We start from the raw sequence: 17,194 nt of genomic DNA on the forward strand, positions 1-17,194 counted from the left end.
ATCTCTCTGCAAGACTGACCATGGACCCAATTGCACAGGAAATGTTGTCAACATTTTGGTGAACCACATTTTCTGTGTTGCCAGCACCAGCTGAACACCCACAGAGTCAATGTGAGAACATGGGAACATGATCCAGCTTAGTGCCCCTTGGGACCTGGTCGGTGCCATCACTCACCCTTCAACAGAAACACCATGTGAAGAACAGAAACCACAGAGCCTCTGTACCTGCTTTCTTAATCCAAACAATCTTCAACCTTTCCTCCTCTTACTCTTCCAGGCACAGAGGAATTTGGCCTGAATCCCAATCTAATCCACTTTCCCAGGTTTGCCCATGTGTCATCCACTCCAAGAGCTCATCAGATACACAGCTGATTCCTAATAGGTTTCACAGACTACAGGTAGAAGACTATGATGGTCTTATCAGCTGGTCAAGAAATCAAGAATCAGGACTAAATCCCCAGCTTATGTGAACAAATGCAGGTAAGAAAGAAGATACAACACCTGTATGATCCAGCAATGTGACGAGCAGGCTCACAACTCAAACATGGACTTCAATATAGAGGGTCTAAGAATGCAGATTATTCAATATGGGCACTAATTTGCAGAAGAGATTAACAAGACAGATGCAACATGGTACAGTAATTTGAATAAGTAACCAGATAATAGGGGCTCATAATTGGAAAGAGATAAGTACAAAGTCAGAGCCATGGAAACGTGGTATCAGTCAGACAGAATTTAGGAAGCACCATTTGGTGTCAGCAGAAAACGCCCTGGCCTCAGGATTTCTTTTTGTGTATGAAAAGACCAGGCAGACACTGAAATCATTCCACAATATGAGCATAATGAAGCATGATAATTTGCTAAAAACTGTTACTAACCAGTTTGCAATTCAGTGAATCGGAATCCCATTTTTCTAGCTGCAACCAACCAGTCCCTCCAGTGCCTCCCTAACAGATTTGTGAACTGGCACTGGGCTGAAAGCATCTGCAGGTTGTGCAAACAGCAGCTCAGGCAGTGGCTGGAAGGGAGGGCACCAGCTGGACTCCACTGACCTGAGTTTTGCAAGTGGAGCACTACAGGGAGTGAGGGAGTGATACTGGCAGCAGCTTCAAGCTAGCAATGATTCCTAACCTCTTGATGAAAGAATGAAAAGGAAAAAAAAAAAAGAAAAAAAAGAAAAAGAGAAAAAAGAAAGAAAGAAAAAGGAAAAAACAAAAGGGAAAAGGGAAAAGAAAAAAAGAAAAAACAAAAGGGAAAAGGAAAAAACAAAAGGGAAGAGGAAAAAACAAAAGGGAAGAGGAAAAAACAAAAGGGAAGAGGAAAAAACAAAAGGGAAGAGGAAAAAACAAAAGGGAAGAGGAAAAAACAAAAGGGAAGAGGAAAAAACAAAAGGGAAAAGAAAAAAAGGGAAAAGGAAAAGAAAAAAAGAGAAAGGGAAAAGGGAAAAGGGAAAAGGGAAAAGGGAAAAGGGAAAAGGGAAAAGGGAAAAGGGAAAAGGGAAAAGGGAAAAGGGAAAAGGGAAAAGGGAAAAGGGAAAAGGGAAAAGGGAAAAAGGAAAAAGGGAAAAAGGAAAAGGGAAAAGGGAAAAGGGAAAAGGGAAAAGGGAAAAGGGAAAAGGGAAAAGGGAAAAGGGAAAAGGGAAAAGGGAAAAGGGAAAAGGGAAAAGGGAAAAGGGAAAAGGGAAAAGGGAAAAGGGAAAAGGGAAAAGGGAAAAAGGGAAAAGGGAAAAGGGAAAAGGGAAAAGGGAAAAGGGAAAAGGGAAAAGGGAAAAGGGAAAAGGGAAAAGGGAAAAGGGAAAAGGGAAAAGGGAAAAGGGAAAAGGGAAAAGGGAAAAGGGAAAAGGGAAAAGGGAAAAGGGAAAAGGGAAAAGGGAAAAGGGAAAACAAAAGGGAAAAGGAAAAACAAAAGGGAAAAGGAAAAACAAAAGGGAACAGGAAAAACAAAAGGGAAAAGGAAAAACAAAAGGGAAAAGGAAAAACAAAAGGGAAAAGGAAAAACAAAAGGGAAAAGGAAAAGACAAAAGGGAAAAGGAAAAGACAAAAGGGAAAAGGAAAAGACAAAAGGGAAAAGGAAAAAACAAAAGGAAAAATAAAGAAAAAAGCAAGCAAGGAAGAAGCAGATGAATAAAAACATTGTTGGGGAAATTATTTGAGAGTAATAATGTAGAAAAGGAAAGTATGAAAGAAGTACTATCCTGGTCTTACTCTGCATCCATGGGATTTGAAATATCAGTAACTGAAGAATAAAATTCAAGGTGGCATTTAGTTGTTTTAGTCCAGAAGCTGTGTGTACAGAAAATATACCCAACATCAAGAAGCAATTCAAACTGAAGTGTTTTGCACATTTTTCAACCATTTACTGACAACCTTTACGACTACTGTAGGTTTTCTCTCTTGCATTTTTTACAAAAAATGATGGATTTATTTTAATTTTCATATAGTATTTCATGGTGTAAGATGCTAATCTTGTATTTACAGAGAACTTCTAAAGTGAAGCCCCACGTAACACAGGGAGCACAGCCCACTAAGCATCAGCTGCATGGGGAGCAGAAATGTATCAAAGGATCAAAATTGCATGCACAGCTAAAAGGGCTACATGTTTTATATGGATTTGGAAAAAATCATCATCACCATTTCAATATGTATCTTAAGATACAAATATGATAAACTGAATGATAAAACTTTTTTTTCTGGAAAAAAAAAAACCAAACGTGTGGCATAGTTGATTCAAATTATTCTGAAACACACTTTTGAGGATTTGGGGTGAAACTGCTACTGAAGCCATCCCAGGTCTGGCTTACTGACAGTTTGCCCCTGACATTATCAAATGATGCTGTAAATCTGAAATAATGGATCTCTTGTCAGCCACTACTGTTTATGATGGGTCAGTGCTTTTCATCAACAAAAAATTATCAGTGGGCTGTATCATGGTTATGCCTGTAACTCTCTTGGTACTTCTGACATACTATGGGCAGGCTATCAAAGCATTTGTCCTGCTCTCTTCAATCTAAACATATATGAAGCTAAATTTACTCAATTTATTTAATTTACAGCATTAAAAACAACCTAATGTGGGTGTTCAGATTTGAAAAAGTGCTGACTCTTGCTCAACATCACTCTTATTACTGTTTCTTCTCTAGTTTGATTTTACCCCACATTATATTTTACTAAACCCTCAGAAAAGCAAAGAGCACAGAACCTCCACTTCAAAAAACACAGACTAAGTCTAAATCTCTCTGTGATAACATCATGCTACAAAATAACACACAATCCACTATTAAAACACAATTCAGAAAATATTTTACATCTTCATAATGCAATAAATTCTACAGACCACTATTACTGTAAGGGAAGATCCCACAATCAATTCTTTGACGAGTAAACACTTTGGTAGGAGGCTTAAAGGGTTATTTATAGGTAATTGGAACTGATATCTAATTTACTGCTGCAAAATTCAAACTTCAAGCAAAATATCACATCATCCATTTTTTTCATTAGAAATGCTTTAAAATTCTAAGGTAACTGCTTCAGTGGTCAAAGCTCTTTGGACTGTGGGAAATGCAGGTAAAAACAATTGACAGCAAATCTGGGTTAAATCACACAAAGAAAAAAAAACCCCAAATATTTAGGAACAGACTGAACCCAGCTGTGCAAAGACTCTAAATTAGGTGTGCTTCAGATCTACCCTTGTTAAAATGGATATAAAGGAAATCAATGCAATCCACTGCAGGTTTTGGCACTTCACCCCTATAGAGAGCAAAACAGCAACTGTCAGTCAAAGCACATTTCATTTTAAACTTGAAGGTTTAAACCTCAGGTGATTTGGGTCATTTCAGCTCCAGCTTATCTGTAAATATAATTACCTTTTTCTTTCACCATGGCAAACAAATTTTCTTTGTAGTGGAAGCAGCAAGAATTAGCTGAAGTAATTTAAACACAACCTCTCTTCCAGCAGCGTTCAGCCGAGATGGATTAAAACAAAACAAAACAAAACAAAAAAAGCAGCTTATTCCAGATAATTATCTTCCTCAGTTAGATTTCCCAGAACTGATCAGCTCCAACTGCTCCTCACTGCCTTCTTGTGTTGTTCTTCCAGTGTGGTCTTTTCCTGCAGCTCATACCCTGCTTGTGGACTCTGCCCCTTGCACTGGAACAACCAACCCCAGCTGCTGCTGCAGAACAAATGCTGAATTCCAGCAGTCCTCATTCCCTCATCTCCAGCCCCTGACACCACCTTACATTCCTCTGCAGAACTGAGCTGCTGATGTCATTTGCTCCTGGATGACTGCAAGGGAAAAGATGTTGGAGAGAAGAGCTGTTCCAGCAGCCACAGCTGAAGTGGTATTTGAGTATTATTCCATTTACTCAAACTGAGGGAGGATCAAGAGGGGGAATAGAAGATAAACATGGGCAAGGGCTGAAGCAGGTTGCAGCACAGTGGTTTTTCTGTGGTGAGCACTGTTATCCATCCCTGGTTTGACCCCAAAGCTGCTATCAGTTACCAAGACCAGAAAACATGCTAATAAATAGTCTCTCAGTGCCTTATGACCATGGTATAGAAGAGAGCAACACAACCTGTACAGACTGGGAATACTGGCTCTATTCACAACCTAAAATAACAAAAAAACCCCACAAAATTACAGAAATGAGAACTGTCACCACCCAGTGAGCACCTGGGTTCAGAAGCAGAGCCAGGGAGTACCACAGATTAAGTTTTTGCTTGATTCAAGATAAGTGCTCTATTCTGCAACAGCAAATAAATTATAATCTACAACTTTTTACATTACTCCTTTTGAGATGATGGCCACAAGCACTCACAGAACTGAGCAGAAAGAAGTGTTCATAAACCATAGCACTTAAGTGTGAATTTCACCCCTCAACACAATCCCCAAAACACAAAACACCAGTGCTGAATATGAGCATCAAACTGACCTTCCAAATTATGGTTTTCCAGGCACTAAACCCTGGAAAGTAGTCTAGGTAAGTAAAACTAAGTGAACCTGGCCAGTAATCCAATATTAAAAAAAACAAACAAGTCAACCCTTTACAATACTGCTAAGTCTCATCATCTTAGAACAAGATTCAGAATATTTGCTTTCCATTAAAAGATTCAGGTCAGAGTCAGGTGAGAACCAAAGCTTTCCTTTCATAAGCATACTTTTATGAAGAAAAGATTGGAAATATGATTAAAAAAAAGTCAGAATACCTATTCAAAACCACTTAACATGTATTGTTTTTAATACATTCCTCCAGTATGAAGATTTTTGGCAACTGCTGTCACTACAGCTTTATGCCACTTATTTCTAATTTATAAATTACTTCATTCCTCGTTTTAGCTTGTTACCAGAGACTTCACTGATACAAACCTATCCTATCACACTTTTGCTTGGACAGTTTTAGTAATTGTGGCATAAAGGTGGAGAAAATGAGAAAGGGAAGTGAGTGGACTTGCCAAATACAGAGGGGACCTTGATAGTAAAGAACTGGGTCACATGTAGAGATTTCTAAGTATTATGGGCAGATCCATTGGGCTATAGTTTCAACTTGACAATAATTCAGTGCAAAAGGTGCTTTAGGTTAAAACATGGAGATGCAACTACATTTACCCTTAAAGCAAAACGTACACCCAGCCCAGAGTTGGACTTGAGGGTTGGATTTGAACTGCAGCTCACACCTCCACAAGGGAATTCCTTTTTGGTGCTCTGTATGTAGGGAGAGAAACTAATGTAAAGAAACAAGCTGTAGGCATCAGCCAGAGAGAAGCAGATGGCTGATACCTGCTGTGAAAAAATTAATAAAAAAAATCATAGCATACATGCAGAGTTAAAATATTTGCATTAAATAAATTCTAAATGCTTTCTATAAATGGCAAACAGGCCAATACAAAGAAATGAAACAAGCCAGTCTGTCTCTGCCACCCAAAAGATCTCTCTTATTCGATGACATTCTTTAATAAATAAATAACAAAGAGAGAAAGAGACAGAGATTCAGGCACATGCGTGGAAAAAAAATAGTTATTCTATTCCTACAAATCTAGGCTAGCTCTTTCTATTGTTAGCAGTATAATGTGTAAGAGAAGTACAGCCCAGGCAGTCTGACATTCTTCCCCCTATGACTCAGTGTGATGCTATTAATAGCAGTAGAGGCTCAACTGGGGAGCTGGGCTGAACCCCAACACTGAGGCATAATCCATCATGTTACTTTTCTGACACATTAAAGATATTCAGGTTGTAACTCAGCCTGAGTTACTCTCAGAGCCTGTGTGCTCTTTTCCAAACAGTATTTTGTAAACAGTCAGGGGACAGCCTTCTGAAAGGGGCACATCTGACCTTCATTCATAAATATTTGATCTGATGTGCAGAGCAGAGTCTACGGACACAAAGGCATGGATACCTTTAACCCCTTCCTGTGATACTCAGACACCCCTCAAAGGCTTTGCACTGATTATCATTTATCATTCATCATTCTTTTTGTTTTGTTTTCTTTTTTCCAGCAGCTGCTGACACAGAGTCTGCCTGCCAGTATCTGGACTTTCTGTTCTCCGAGTTCAGTACCTCCATTTTTCACATGTGCTAGAGATTAGCACTGCTGTATCTCATCCCACCCATAGCTGAAGAGAAGCCTTTCCTCATGTCCTTCAGCCATGGAAAGCTGCATTGTTAGACTACAGCATGCACATAAAAATAGATTTTAAAATGCAGACAGCAGTAAATTATACTGGAGATTCAGAAGTCAAATTTAATTTGCTCCTGAACAAAAAAGATACAAAGAGCAGATGTTGATACTGCAAATAAAATCTTTTTACATCAGGATGTTTTTCTGTTTTACTAAGAATTGGTTTAAGCCTGAAGACTAAAGTTGACACTGTTTTACAATACACAATCTACTCAAATACCCTAATCTGGATATGAAAGAGGAATAGATGTAAATTCTAGAAAATTCTGGTATTTATTGCTAGTTAGAAGTGTAAATTTTAAAGGAAAGCAACAACCTGCTTTTGTTGTTTCTATTTTTTGGTGAAAAATACCCTGTGCATTCAGCAAGAGGCATGAGAGCCACAGTGACATCACCCCACAAAGCGAAGAAGTTAAACCAGGTCGTTTTGCTTTTTCTTGTACCTTAATAAATATTGAAAAAGTGCATGTAAGATACTAAGCAGTTTAGCCATGATTTAAGATTTGTTATTCTCATTTTTAAAGCTGACTTCCCAATTTGTATCTTGTTCTGATTCTTCACAGGTGAGACCATGACTTAAAAGTACCAGTGCAAAAGTTTTATACAATTTACCCAAAACTGACCAACACCTCTTGTTCAGCAACCAAGGAAGTAAAGAGTCTGCTAATAAATGGAAAGGGAAATGAGAAAAATAATTCTGTAAATAACATCCAGGAAAATACCCTCAGTTTAATGTATTTGGCTTCCAGCAAAAAGCCTGCCACAGCTTTGACAAGAAAGTCTGCCAGAGGCTTCCCCAGCTTAACCCTGTTAAGCTTAAGGCAATTTAGAGCCAGAATTTCAATAGTCTTGATTATGTCATGTTGCAAAATTCTCTCTTCTCCAAGAAGAAAATCCCACTCCTTCATGCTTTAGAAGAAAAGATGACCTGCTCTGTTATCCTGATTTAAATCTGACTGCTGCTCAGAGGGAAAACCATAGTATCAAGAAGAGATATCTTGTGAAAGACCTTTGACCCTGCAGTGGTCCCAGTACCCTGATGGGCAAGCACAGAGTTTCCAGTTTTAGCATTCTGAAAAGCCATGCAATTGAGTATTCCCTGGTTTCTGTCCCTCTTGGAGCAGGGAATGTTCAGCAATCTAATCCTCTGAGGCTTCACCTTCAGCCACTGAGACAACTGACACATTTTCCATCTTTTGAAAACATCTCAGTCAGTGGGTGCTTCCTAAAGCCTCTTGTACAAGAGAAGGCAGGCAGAAGATTTGGACAAAGCTGATTATGTCATTGGAGTTTTTCAGATTCACCCCAACTCACAAGTGAGCAGGACTCAGCCTGTACCTGATGAAACTATCCCCCACGCTAGGTCTGAATAGCTGGGTGCTCATTTCTGAAGAAAACCACAAGGTGCTCAGTAAAGCTGCTCTTGCTCACGTTGCTCTGTTGTCTCTTGAGACTCATACAGTACTTCTCAGTAAATCTACTGAGAGAAGCTGCAGGCAAAGTTCCCTTATGGCAGTCATCCTACAGTCTTTCCATCTCCTCCCCAGAGCTTCTGCTCTGTAATGACTTCATACTGAGGCAGAACACCAGTATCAGCCTGCCAACCTCTTCTTCACCCCATCTCCTCACCACACTGCCATCTGTGGAACCACCAGAATTTTAAGGAGCTATGAAGGCCCCATAGACTGACCTCAACACCTCAGACCCTCTGTGTTGCCCTATCACAACTTTTTAACAGTCTGGAGGAGCATACAAGAGAGAAACACAGCTCTTCCTTAGGACATACTCATCCTGCAAACATACAGCCTGGGATAATCATGTTATCCTACTGATAAGGCTGATCCTCAAGCAAATAAGGCCCTACTACAACTTTCCTGCTGTACTGGGCTTTTCTTTCTAGCCTGTGTCATGCTATTTTGAATAGAACTGGTCTGTAATACTGGTGCTTGCAATCATGTGTCATCATTCTTTCAGAGTACATTAAAATTTACCAAACACAACACCTGATTCAACATAATACGTAGCGTGTTCCTTAGGACCTGCCACAATTTGGGGGCTTAGTGCTTTTTAAATAAAATTATGTAATATTCTTTCAAATTAGACTCCTCAGGAATAAAAAAATTCTCAGGTTTCGAACTATTAAGACATCCGGATTTCTTAAAACAAAATTTTGTTTTCTGAGGTTCTTGTGAGATGGATTTTCTTAGTAGGCTGCTATTTTGCATGGCAGTGGTAGTCTGCAAAATACAGATAAAACAGTCAGAGTAATGTCTAATTCATTGGAAGGGAAAATAAGGAAACAAGGACACTTGGCTTTGCTTTAACTTTAAGAAGCCTGTAACACACATGCTTATGTAAAAAGCACCTGAAACTTCCAGAGCATCTTATTCTGAGAAACAAATGAGAAAGGATGGTTACATTACACTATTTTGCAGTGGCCCCAATAAACATACAAAGCTTCCTGCTGGGTAATTTTCTGATTGTAGGTATGCACATTTACCTCTGAACATACATTTACATTATTGATATAACAACTGGCTCCCCAACTGCCTATGTTATTGCTAATCCTTAGAAAGGAGATCATGCTTTCTTAACACCTGTGTGAACTTTTACACTGTGTCCACATACCTGACACTGAACTGATATACTACACTAATATGCTGTAGAAACATTAGCTTAGTTTTTTTTAAATACCAAGTTTATCATAAAATCCTCACTGTTGACCTGCTATAAATTAAATTTTCCCAGCAAAATCATGATCACAAACCAGTGATGCTGCTGCTGAGTGTACTGTCTGTACCCATTGCTGACAGTAACCACAATTACTGCCAGAAACTGCAAACAACATGCATGGGGACAGGAATCCAACAGCAAAGCATATATGCAAGTGTCATTTCTTATTGTGTATGCCTAAGGCTAAGGAGATTTGATATTGGTAATCCACTCCAGAATTGGATTAACTCTGCAGAATAACCCCCACAGCCTGTCTTGGGAGTTTGGGGCTCAGTGAATTCAGCAGGAATGCAGGGAAGACTCCCTGGTCTTAAGAGCTTCTCCATGAGAGGTCCATGAACCACCAGACTGAAGCAGCTTCCTGCCCATCAGTTAATTGGCAGAGTAAAGAAAAAAGTAATTGTTTTGCAGTCTCAAGAGACATGACAAAGCATCTCAGTACACATTAATCTCCAATGTATGTCTTAGCAATACAGCTAACAGTAAAATGTGCAACAGTGAAAGTCCATGATCCTTGAAGATGAGGCAGTGCAGCATGTGGATGCAGGACACCTTACATTTAAACTGGACTAATAAATTTTCACTATAGCAAGTGACAAGTTCCTTTTCTTCTAAGTCCATATTAAACTATAAACAGGACTCTAAAAAAAAAAAAAAGGTACTGAAATCCATCCTGCAAATGTACCTCAGTCCCAACAGCCATTTCCCAGCCCAGTGTCCCATCAAATTAGCAACAAAGGACCTCAAAAGATAAAAATATACTTTCCAAGGACATATGATTTGGCTATATGGTGTAATATTAACATATTTAAACAAGCTTTTGCAACAAATGATTTTTTTAACACCTCTGTCCAGCTTCTGGAACTTCTCTGTTAGTGACTCTGATTTTACCTGCTAGCATGATTTTATCTGTTCCACCATGTAAAAAATTACATACATACATACATCCCTTTTAAATGATTTGTCGTTGTTTCCATAGTAGCATCACCACACAAAATATTAAGCAACCATACAACAAATTGATATTAATAACAGAACAGGTATAACTGATCCCAACTTTTGCACCAAAGGGAATTTTTAAAAGATAACTACAAAAGCTATTTTGCTGCTGCTGCTTCACAAGAAAGTTTGCTTACAGTTAGTTTACATCAAACTGGGCGGCTTATTGCCTCTGTTCCACAGGAAAGAGTCACTTATTTTAAGGAGAGCTTGCCAGCTTCAAAATAAACGAATAATATTGACTCATCCCAGTACTGATGCATACTGATAAGCTAAGTTTATATTTTTGCATTTTACAGTTTACTGCTTCTGTGTTTTACTTTGAAAACTGCACAGACAGTTCCACCGCCTCATTCATGTGGTAACAAATCAGTGATAAACATTTCTTGGGACAACAGCGTTTCTGCATCCCAGTGTAAAAACACAGTCTTGAAAAGAAAAGTAATTGAAAATTCAAAAGCAGAATAAGGCAAAAAATGTAATCACAATCTCCTATTCTAACACTGTCTTGATTCCCTCCCAGCTGCACCTTGTGTGCTTCACCTGCGTGAAGACCATAGCTGCTTCCCTTTTATCCCTTGTCCTCCCATGAACTATTTGCCCTTTTAATGAAAAAAATCCCTCAAGAGGTCTACCAACATCTATCATGCTCTCAAACTAAAAGCCCCTTTTTGGCCCCTGTATACAAAAGCCTTGTTAGTGATATCTCCACCTCTCAGACATAAAGAAGGAGCCATCAGCTATCAGTATTCATCCCCTCCTCAAACAGCACATCAGAGGTGTGTGGGAGTGGATGAAGGAAGGCAAAAGGCCATATATGAATCTCCTCTCTCCTCTTCAACTGTCTCCATGCCCCAAAGTCAAAGTTGGAGTGAGTAAGGACAGCCATTTCCTACCCCCTTCTCTCTGCTCTGAAGTTTTCCCACTATTTCACTTTTTCCATACGTAGAGGAGGCCCACGGAACCACTTCCAGAGAGGAAAAAAAAGCAATTTCTACTTCTCTTTTCCCATCCCAGTGCCAATGGTACTTTACCTGGCAGCAGAAATGCTAGAACTCCTTTGGCTTGAAACCAGCTTCCAGTTCAGCTTTACCTGTAGCTTTCCTGCCTGCTGTGGTGGTTCTGGTCACCTCCTGGACACAAAAAGGGATGAGGGGCTCCTCTTGCACATGAAGCAGAGGAGGAGAAGCCACACCTGCTGTCCTGCTACAGCCCTGCCCAGGAAGGGGACTGCATTTCTGTCTGGATTGTTTGATTAAAATACCAAGGTTATACAACTGCAAATGACGGACACAGGAGAGGAAGTTTTAATCAGATAGAGAACAAAAGCAGGGCTCCCTGTAAACAGGAGTGGGGGATGTGTAGCCATCACACATGCTTTCTGGTCAGAGCTGCTGCAAGCCCTCAGTGTTACAGAGCAAGGGAGATCTTTGCTTTAATTCCTCTTAACAACCTCCACACTACTGCTCTTAACTACATATATAGGCACAAAACCAACCAATATTCATTCTTTTTTTTTCTACTTTCAACTTTCTCGCTTCCATCTAGTAACAGAAAGAAGTGTGATTTTCTTTTTATTAGATAACAGATAAAGAATTTAAGTGAAGAGGAAGCAGTAAGACCTACAGAGGCAATTTCAGTTGCTCTAAAACATGCAACATTAATGCAGATTAATGCTAAGCCACTGATGTACTCCTAAGAAAATTAGCTTGAATTTATCTCAAACACTGGCAACAATTTGTGCCATAGCAAGTGGAAATCTGAAACAGGGAGCCAAAGGTTAAGACATTAAGTGTTGAAATATTCTAAGTAAAATGTGGCACTGATTAAATTGGAGTAGAGATACTGCAAATAGAGAGGATGAAGAACTGGTTCTAATTGATTGCTACTTTTTTTTAAATTTATTTTTTTAAAGAAGATCAAGCTAATTGTGCATATTTAAGGAAGCAAATGTTATCCTAACAGACAGGGAATTCCAGCTATACTGTATTCTGAAAAAGAGCATTTTTGTAGCAGTATTAGTCAGTCAGTCCATATTTATTTACATTGCAGTAAGTATTGCTGTCCTCTGTATACTTTTCTGGAGTAGTGTTAATTATTTTTCATTTCTTATCTGTGCAAGTCCAACACTTTATATACTTTTAGTCACCAAAATTCAACTGTATGATTTCAAATCACGTAGCTGACTTATCAGGACTATTCTGAATTCAGACATTGTCCTACATAAGAATAACATAATGCTCCTAAACCTGGATTACCACAGACTTTAAAAGTGTGCTCCTATTCAATCTGATAATTCAGCATTATAAAATTTAAAATAATAATTACAGGGACTGAGGCCATGAGAGATTGCTCACCTGAAGGAATCCATTTGAAAAGCTATCAAGAAGAACCACATCATCTGAAGCAAATGAGCAGTCTGTTCAGCACTTGTCAGCATCTCAAGAGTACCACCTACCACGACTTCAACAGAACCTGGATTTTTCTCTCATGTCACCACTTGCCACATTCAAGATTGCTTAGCTTTGGACATCTAATAAGTTCACACAGCACCATTAGAATTCCATGGCTGTATAACACCCCAAGTACACGTTCTGTGGAAAGCTATTAAGAACACTATTAGCAGGTTAAAACCAAAGATTATAATAGGAATTTTTTTTATTTCCATCTGTGCTTTAATTTTTCTGTACAGTTGTTGGAAGGGGCCTACAACAATCACGTAGTGCAACTGCCTGACCAATATAAAGCATGATACTAAAGGCATTGTCCAAATGCCTCTTAAACACTGATGGGCTTGGGGCATCAACCACCTCTCTAGGAAACTTGCTGCAGTATTTCAACCCCTCTCAATAAAGAAATGCTTCATAAAGTCCAGCCTAAACCTCCCCTGAAAGAGCTTTGGACCGTTCCCACATATCTTGTCACTGGATTAGTATTTAGGGAGATGAGATCAGTACCTCCACCTCCCCTCCTCAGGAAGCTGTAAGAGAGTAATAGAATCACAGAGTTGTTTTAGCTGGAAAAGAACTTTAAGATCATTAAGTCCAACCATTAACTCAGCACACTTTCAGGTCCTGCACTAAGCATCTCCCTGAGTTCCACACCTATATATCTTTTAAATGCCTCCAGGGATGCTGACTCCATCACTTCCCTAGGCAGTGGGTTCCAGAGTCTGACAGCCTTTTCAGTAAACAATTTTTTTTCTAATATTTAATCTAAACCTCCCCCAGCACAAGTTGAGGTCATTCCCTCTTTTTCTATTGCTTGTTACTTAGGAGAAGAGACCAACATTCACCTTGCTACAACCTCCTTTCAGGTAGCTGAAGAGAAGGATAAGGTCTCCTCTCACCCTCCTTTTCTCCAGGCTACACAACCCCAGTTCTCTCAGCCTCTCCTGCAAGACCAGGTCCTTCACCAGGTTTGATGCCCTTCTTTGAACATGCTCCAGCACCCCAATGTCCTTCTTGTAGTGAGGGGGCCAAAACTGAACCCAGTACTCAAGCTGTGGCCTCGCCAGTGCCAAGTCCAGGGGAATGTTCACTTCCCCAGTCCTGCTGGCCGTGCTGTTCCCAGTACAAGGCAGGATGCCACTGGGATCTTAGCCACCTGGGCACGTGTTGGATCATACTCAGAGGGCTGTTGATCAACACTCCCAGGGTCCTTTCCATCAAGGAGCTTTGCAGACACTCCACAAACCCGTAGTGGTGCATGGAGTTGTTGTGCCCCCAGTCAAGGGCCTGACACTTGGTCTTGGCCCATTGCTCCAGCCCATCTGCTGAGCCTTTCTGTCCTCAAGCAGAGGGGATCAACCCTCCCATCCAACTTGGTGCTGTCTGCAAACCCACAGAGCAGGCACTTGATCCCTTCATCCAGGTTGTTGATAAAGATATTGAAGAGAACTGACCCCAGTACTGAGCCCTGGGAAACACCTCTTGTGACCAGCTGCCAACTGGTTTTAACTCCACAGCTCCAATACTTTCACCACAACTCTGTGCCCAGACGTTTGGACAGGTTTTTTTCTCCAGTGAAGAGTAAATAGGATCTCAGTGCTTCCTAAGTTTTCCTTCACCAGCCCAGTCTGCTCCTTGGCTCATCACTGAGCTGTCTTCACCTCCTCTAGATTCCTCTCATGCCTCTCGTATCCTCTTGGGTTTCTTCCCTCTTCCCTAAAATCCAGTGATCCAACACAAGCAGCCATGCTCACAAGCTCTGCTTTAAATTAAGACTGTTACATAAACAGTTACTAAACTCATACAGGAGGTCAGTTAGGTAATACAGTATATATATCCTTTCCTTCAGGTGTACAACACATCCAAAGAGTAATCAGTTGGGAGGAGTGCATTAAGTGTCATCTTTACAAGCATCAGATGACAGGACCTCAAACAAGAAGCACCATCAATCACATGGTTCCAAGCCAACCTTCCCTTCAAAATTCCACTGCTTTTTCACAACCAGATTTCAGTTTTTGTTAGTCTTTAATGTCAGGCATTGTTCCATGGAATTCTTTCTATCAATCTGGCCTCCAGAGACTCAAAGCCACCTGCTGACCTAGGCCTTCTACACCAAGACAGATTTTGTGGAGCAAACCACACAGCCAGCAGTCTCTCTCATGGGAAGCAGTCTCTTACCACCTCCACAGAACCAGTGCAGAATGAGGGCCCTAATATCTCCACAATTTTTGATAATTCCTGACCTTCCAGAAATTTTAGATATGGGCCTTCCCTGATGGTTATGATTCCACTTATGAGCAGCAGGGGAAATATGATTTTCTTCAAATGCCTGGGACAGGGTAATTTCTAATCTCTGTCTGAAAAGCCAAATACAGACAGCAAACAGTATTTCATCCGAATATATAAGCTGCTAAATCTTGTAGTACTTGAAGCACCATAATCCCCAAGCAGGCACATGGCCTAAGACCCAGACTCATGCATTTCACATCTTAAAGTCACATACAGCTTTTAAAACCAGGCCCTTTTCAATCATTCCAATATTTTTGTTTAAAGTAGGTGAGATTGTGATCAAATGGATGTAATTTAAGTAAAGCTGAGACACCTTGCAACCTTTTATGGCACTGGAAGGCAGTACCATGATACCCATCCTATTGGACAGTAACATCTGAATTGTAGGATGAAAGGAAAAAAGCCCCAGTGTTATTTGCATTATGTACTGCAACATAATGCTAATCAGAACCTCTCCCATTGTCTTTGTGATTGCTTACAAATGAGTGAAGGACTGCAAAAATTGCAGATTCAAGCCCCATACAAATTTGCTCCCATGCAAAAAGATGGTACCCAGCCTGCTACAACAGCAACAAGTTTCTCTGGAGTCCTACACAGCTTGATCACAAAGTTGATTAGTTTTGCATCAATTAATTTTCTGTTCTAATCTATTTTTTTTTTAATGCCTACGTAATTTGTGCAAGTTTTCTTCAGAATACCAGTGTGAAGCACTGTGGAGAGGGGTGCTGGCAAGGCTCAATTATAGTTGCTTTTTCCAGCTCAGAGCCATATTGTCTATTTGCCTCATGTAGCACCTTATAAAAAAAAAATTAGTTTTAAAATAGTTGATTACTCAGAATTAGCAGCTATCCAAAGCAGCAAAACAGCACATGGTCAGTTTTGGTCGATATTACTCTTGCAGTGTGAAGTTCACTAGAGACAGAGATAAATAGCAAAAACCTATTTGCACAGAGGAAATTGTTATCTGCCACTGATGAAGCAAACTGATCTGAAATCAGATCTTTGAAAAATACTTGCCTACCATATACAATCACTTAGTATTAACATTTTGAGGTGCTGAGAAGAGCAACAAGTAAGTAGTAGTCTTCTCAATTGCCTAAGTAAAGGCAATATTCCAGCACATAACTTATTTGGGTTATCAAAACTGAGGTCCATAAAGCAAGTCCTAGAAGAGAATATATTTGATATTTATCTGAAGTTTCAGATTAGCATTTATAGCCAATTTCATAGATTGGAGCTTCCAAAAACTGTTCGTGGGTTTTTGGTTTGGTTTTGTTTAATGGATTGTAACAATCCATTAAGCTGATAAATTCCATATATAACTCCTCCTCCCACCACTCACAGCCCTATGAAGGAATAAACCAGCATTCAATATTAATTAAAAACACAAACCACATTTTAGGAACTACTGGGAGAAATAAACAGCATTGTTATGATTGTATATATACCCACTTTGTACTAAATTTTTAATTCAGCTGTATCTCACAATTTTTTAAGGCTTATAGTAAATTACAAGAATAAAGGTTAAAAAAGACAAAAAACGGCAAGTACTGGCTCCTGCACAAAGAGCATCTAAATAAATTATGACTGCTTATACAGGAAAAGGAGGCACATAGATAAAAAATACAACAGAAGTCTAATAAACTCACAAGAGACAAGAAGAAGGTGGACACAGAAAGACTTCTAATCCCCTCTTCCAATTCAAAAGTGAGGTAGCTTCAAATGAAACTACTTGGCAATAGGTTTAAACCAAAAGGGAATATAGTTTCACAAAACCCATAGGAAAGCTCTGAAACACATTACCACAGGGTGCTGTGCTTTCAAAAGGTGTTTCTAGTTTCAATACTTCTGCATCTTTGTCCCAGGATGTCCACACAAAGAGAGTTAAACCTGTATCAGTCAATTGATTTTAATTATTCAGAGTCTAATTTGTCATTTTACTTTTTTTTTCCTTCCTCTCCATCAGTGTCAACCTCCATCAGCTCCACACCTGAGCACAGTTGCTGCATCTGTCTGCTACACAAAAAAATAAGCTAACAATAAAGCAAT

The 17,194-nt window shown here is 39.6% G+C and overlaps 1 protein-coding gene across 10 annotated transcripts in view; it reads right to left on the reverse strand.

Moving 5' to 3' along the window:
- Positions 1 to 17,194, reverse strand: part of ABLIM1 (actin binding LIM protein 1) — a 195,800-nt gene that overhangs the window by 118,558 nt on the left and 60,048 nt on the right. The window contains exon 1 of one of the 10 annotated variants that reach the window (XM_071749477.1): positions 3,863 to 4,178. The exons of the other annotated variants lie outside the window; for them this stretch is intronic. Within the exon in view, the coding sequence (XP_071605578.1) occupies positions 3,863 to 3,878 (16 nt within the window). The 5' untranslated portion in view covers positions 3,879 to 4,178. Of the gene's footprint in view, positions 1 to 3,862; positions 4,179 to 17,194 lie in introns of those variants that run through there. 10 annotated transcript variants of the gene reach the window in all.

Source organism: Heliangelus exortis, chromosome 7, assembly GCF_036169615.1.
Source record: "Heliangelus exortis chromosome 7, bHelExo1.hap1, whole genome shotgun sequence".
Taxonomy (NCBI): Eukaryota; Metazoa; Chordata; class Aves; order Apodiformes; family Trochilidae; genus Heliangelus; species Heliangelus exortis.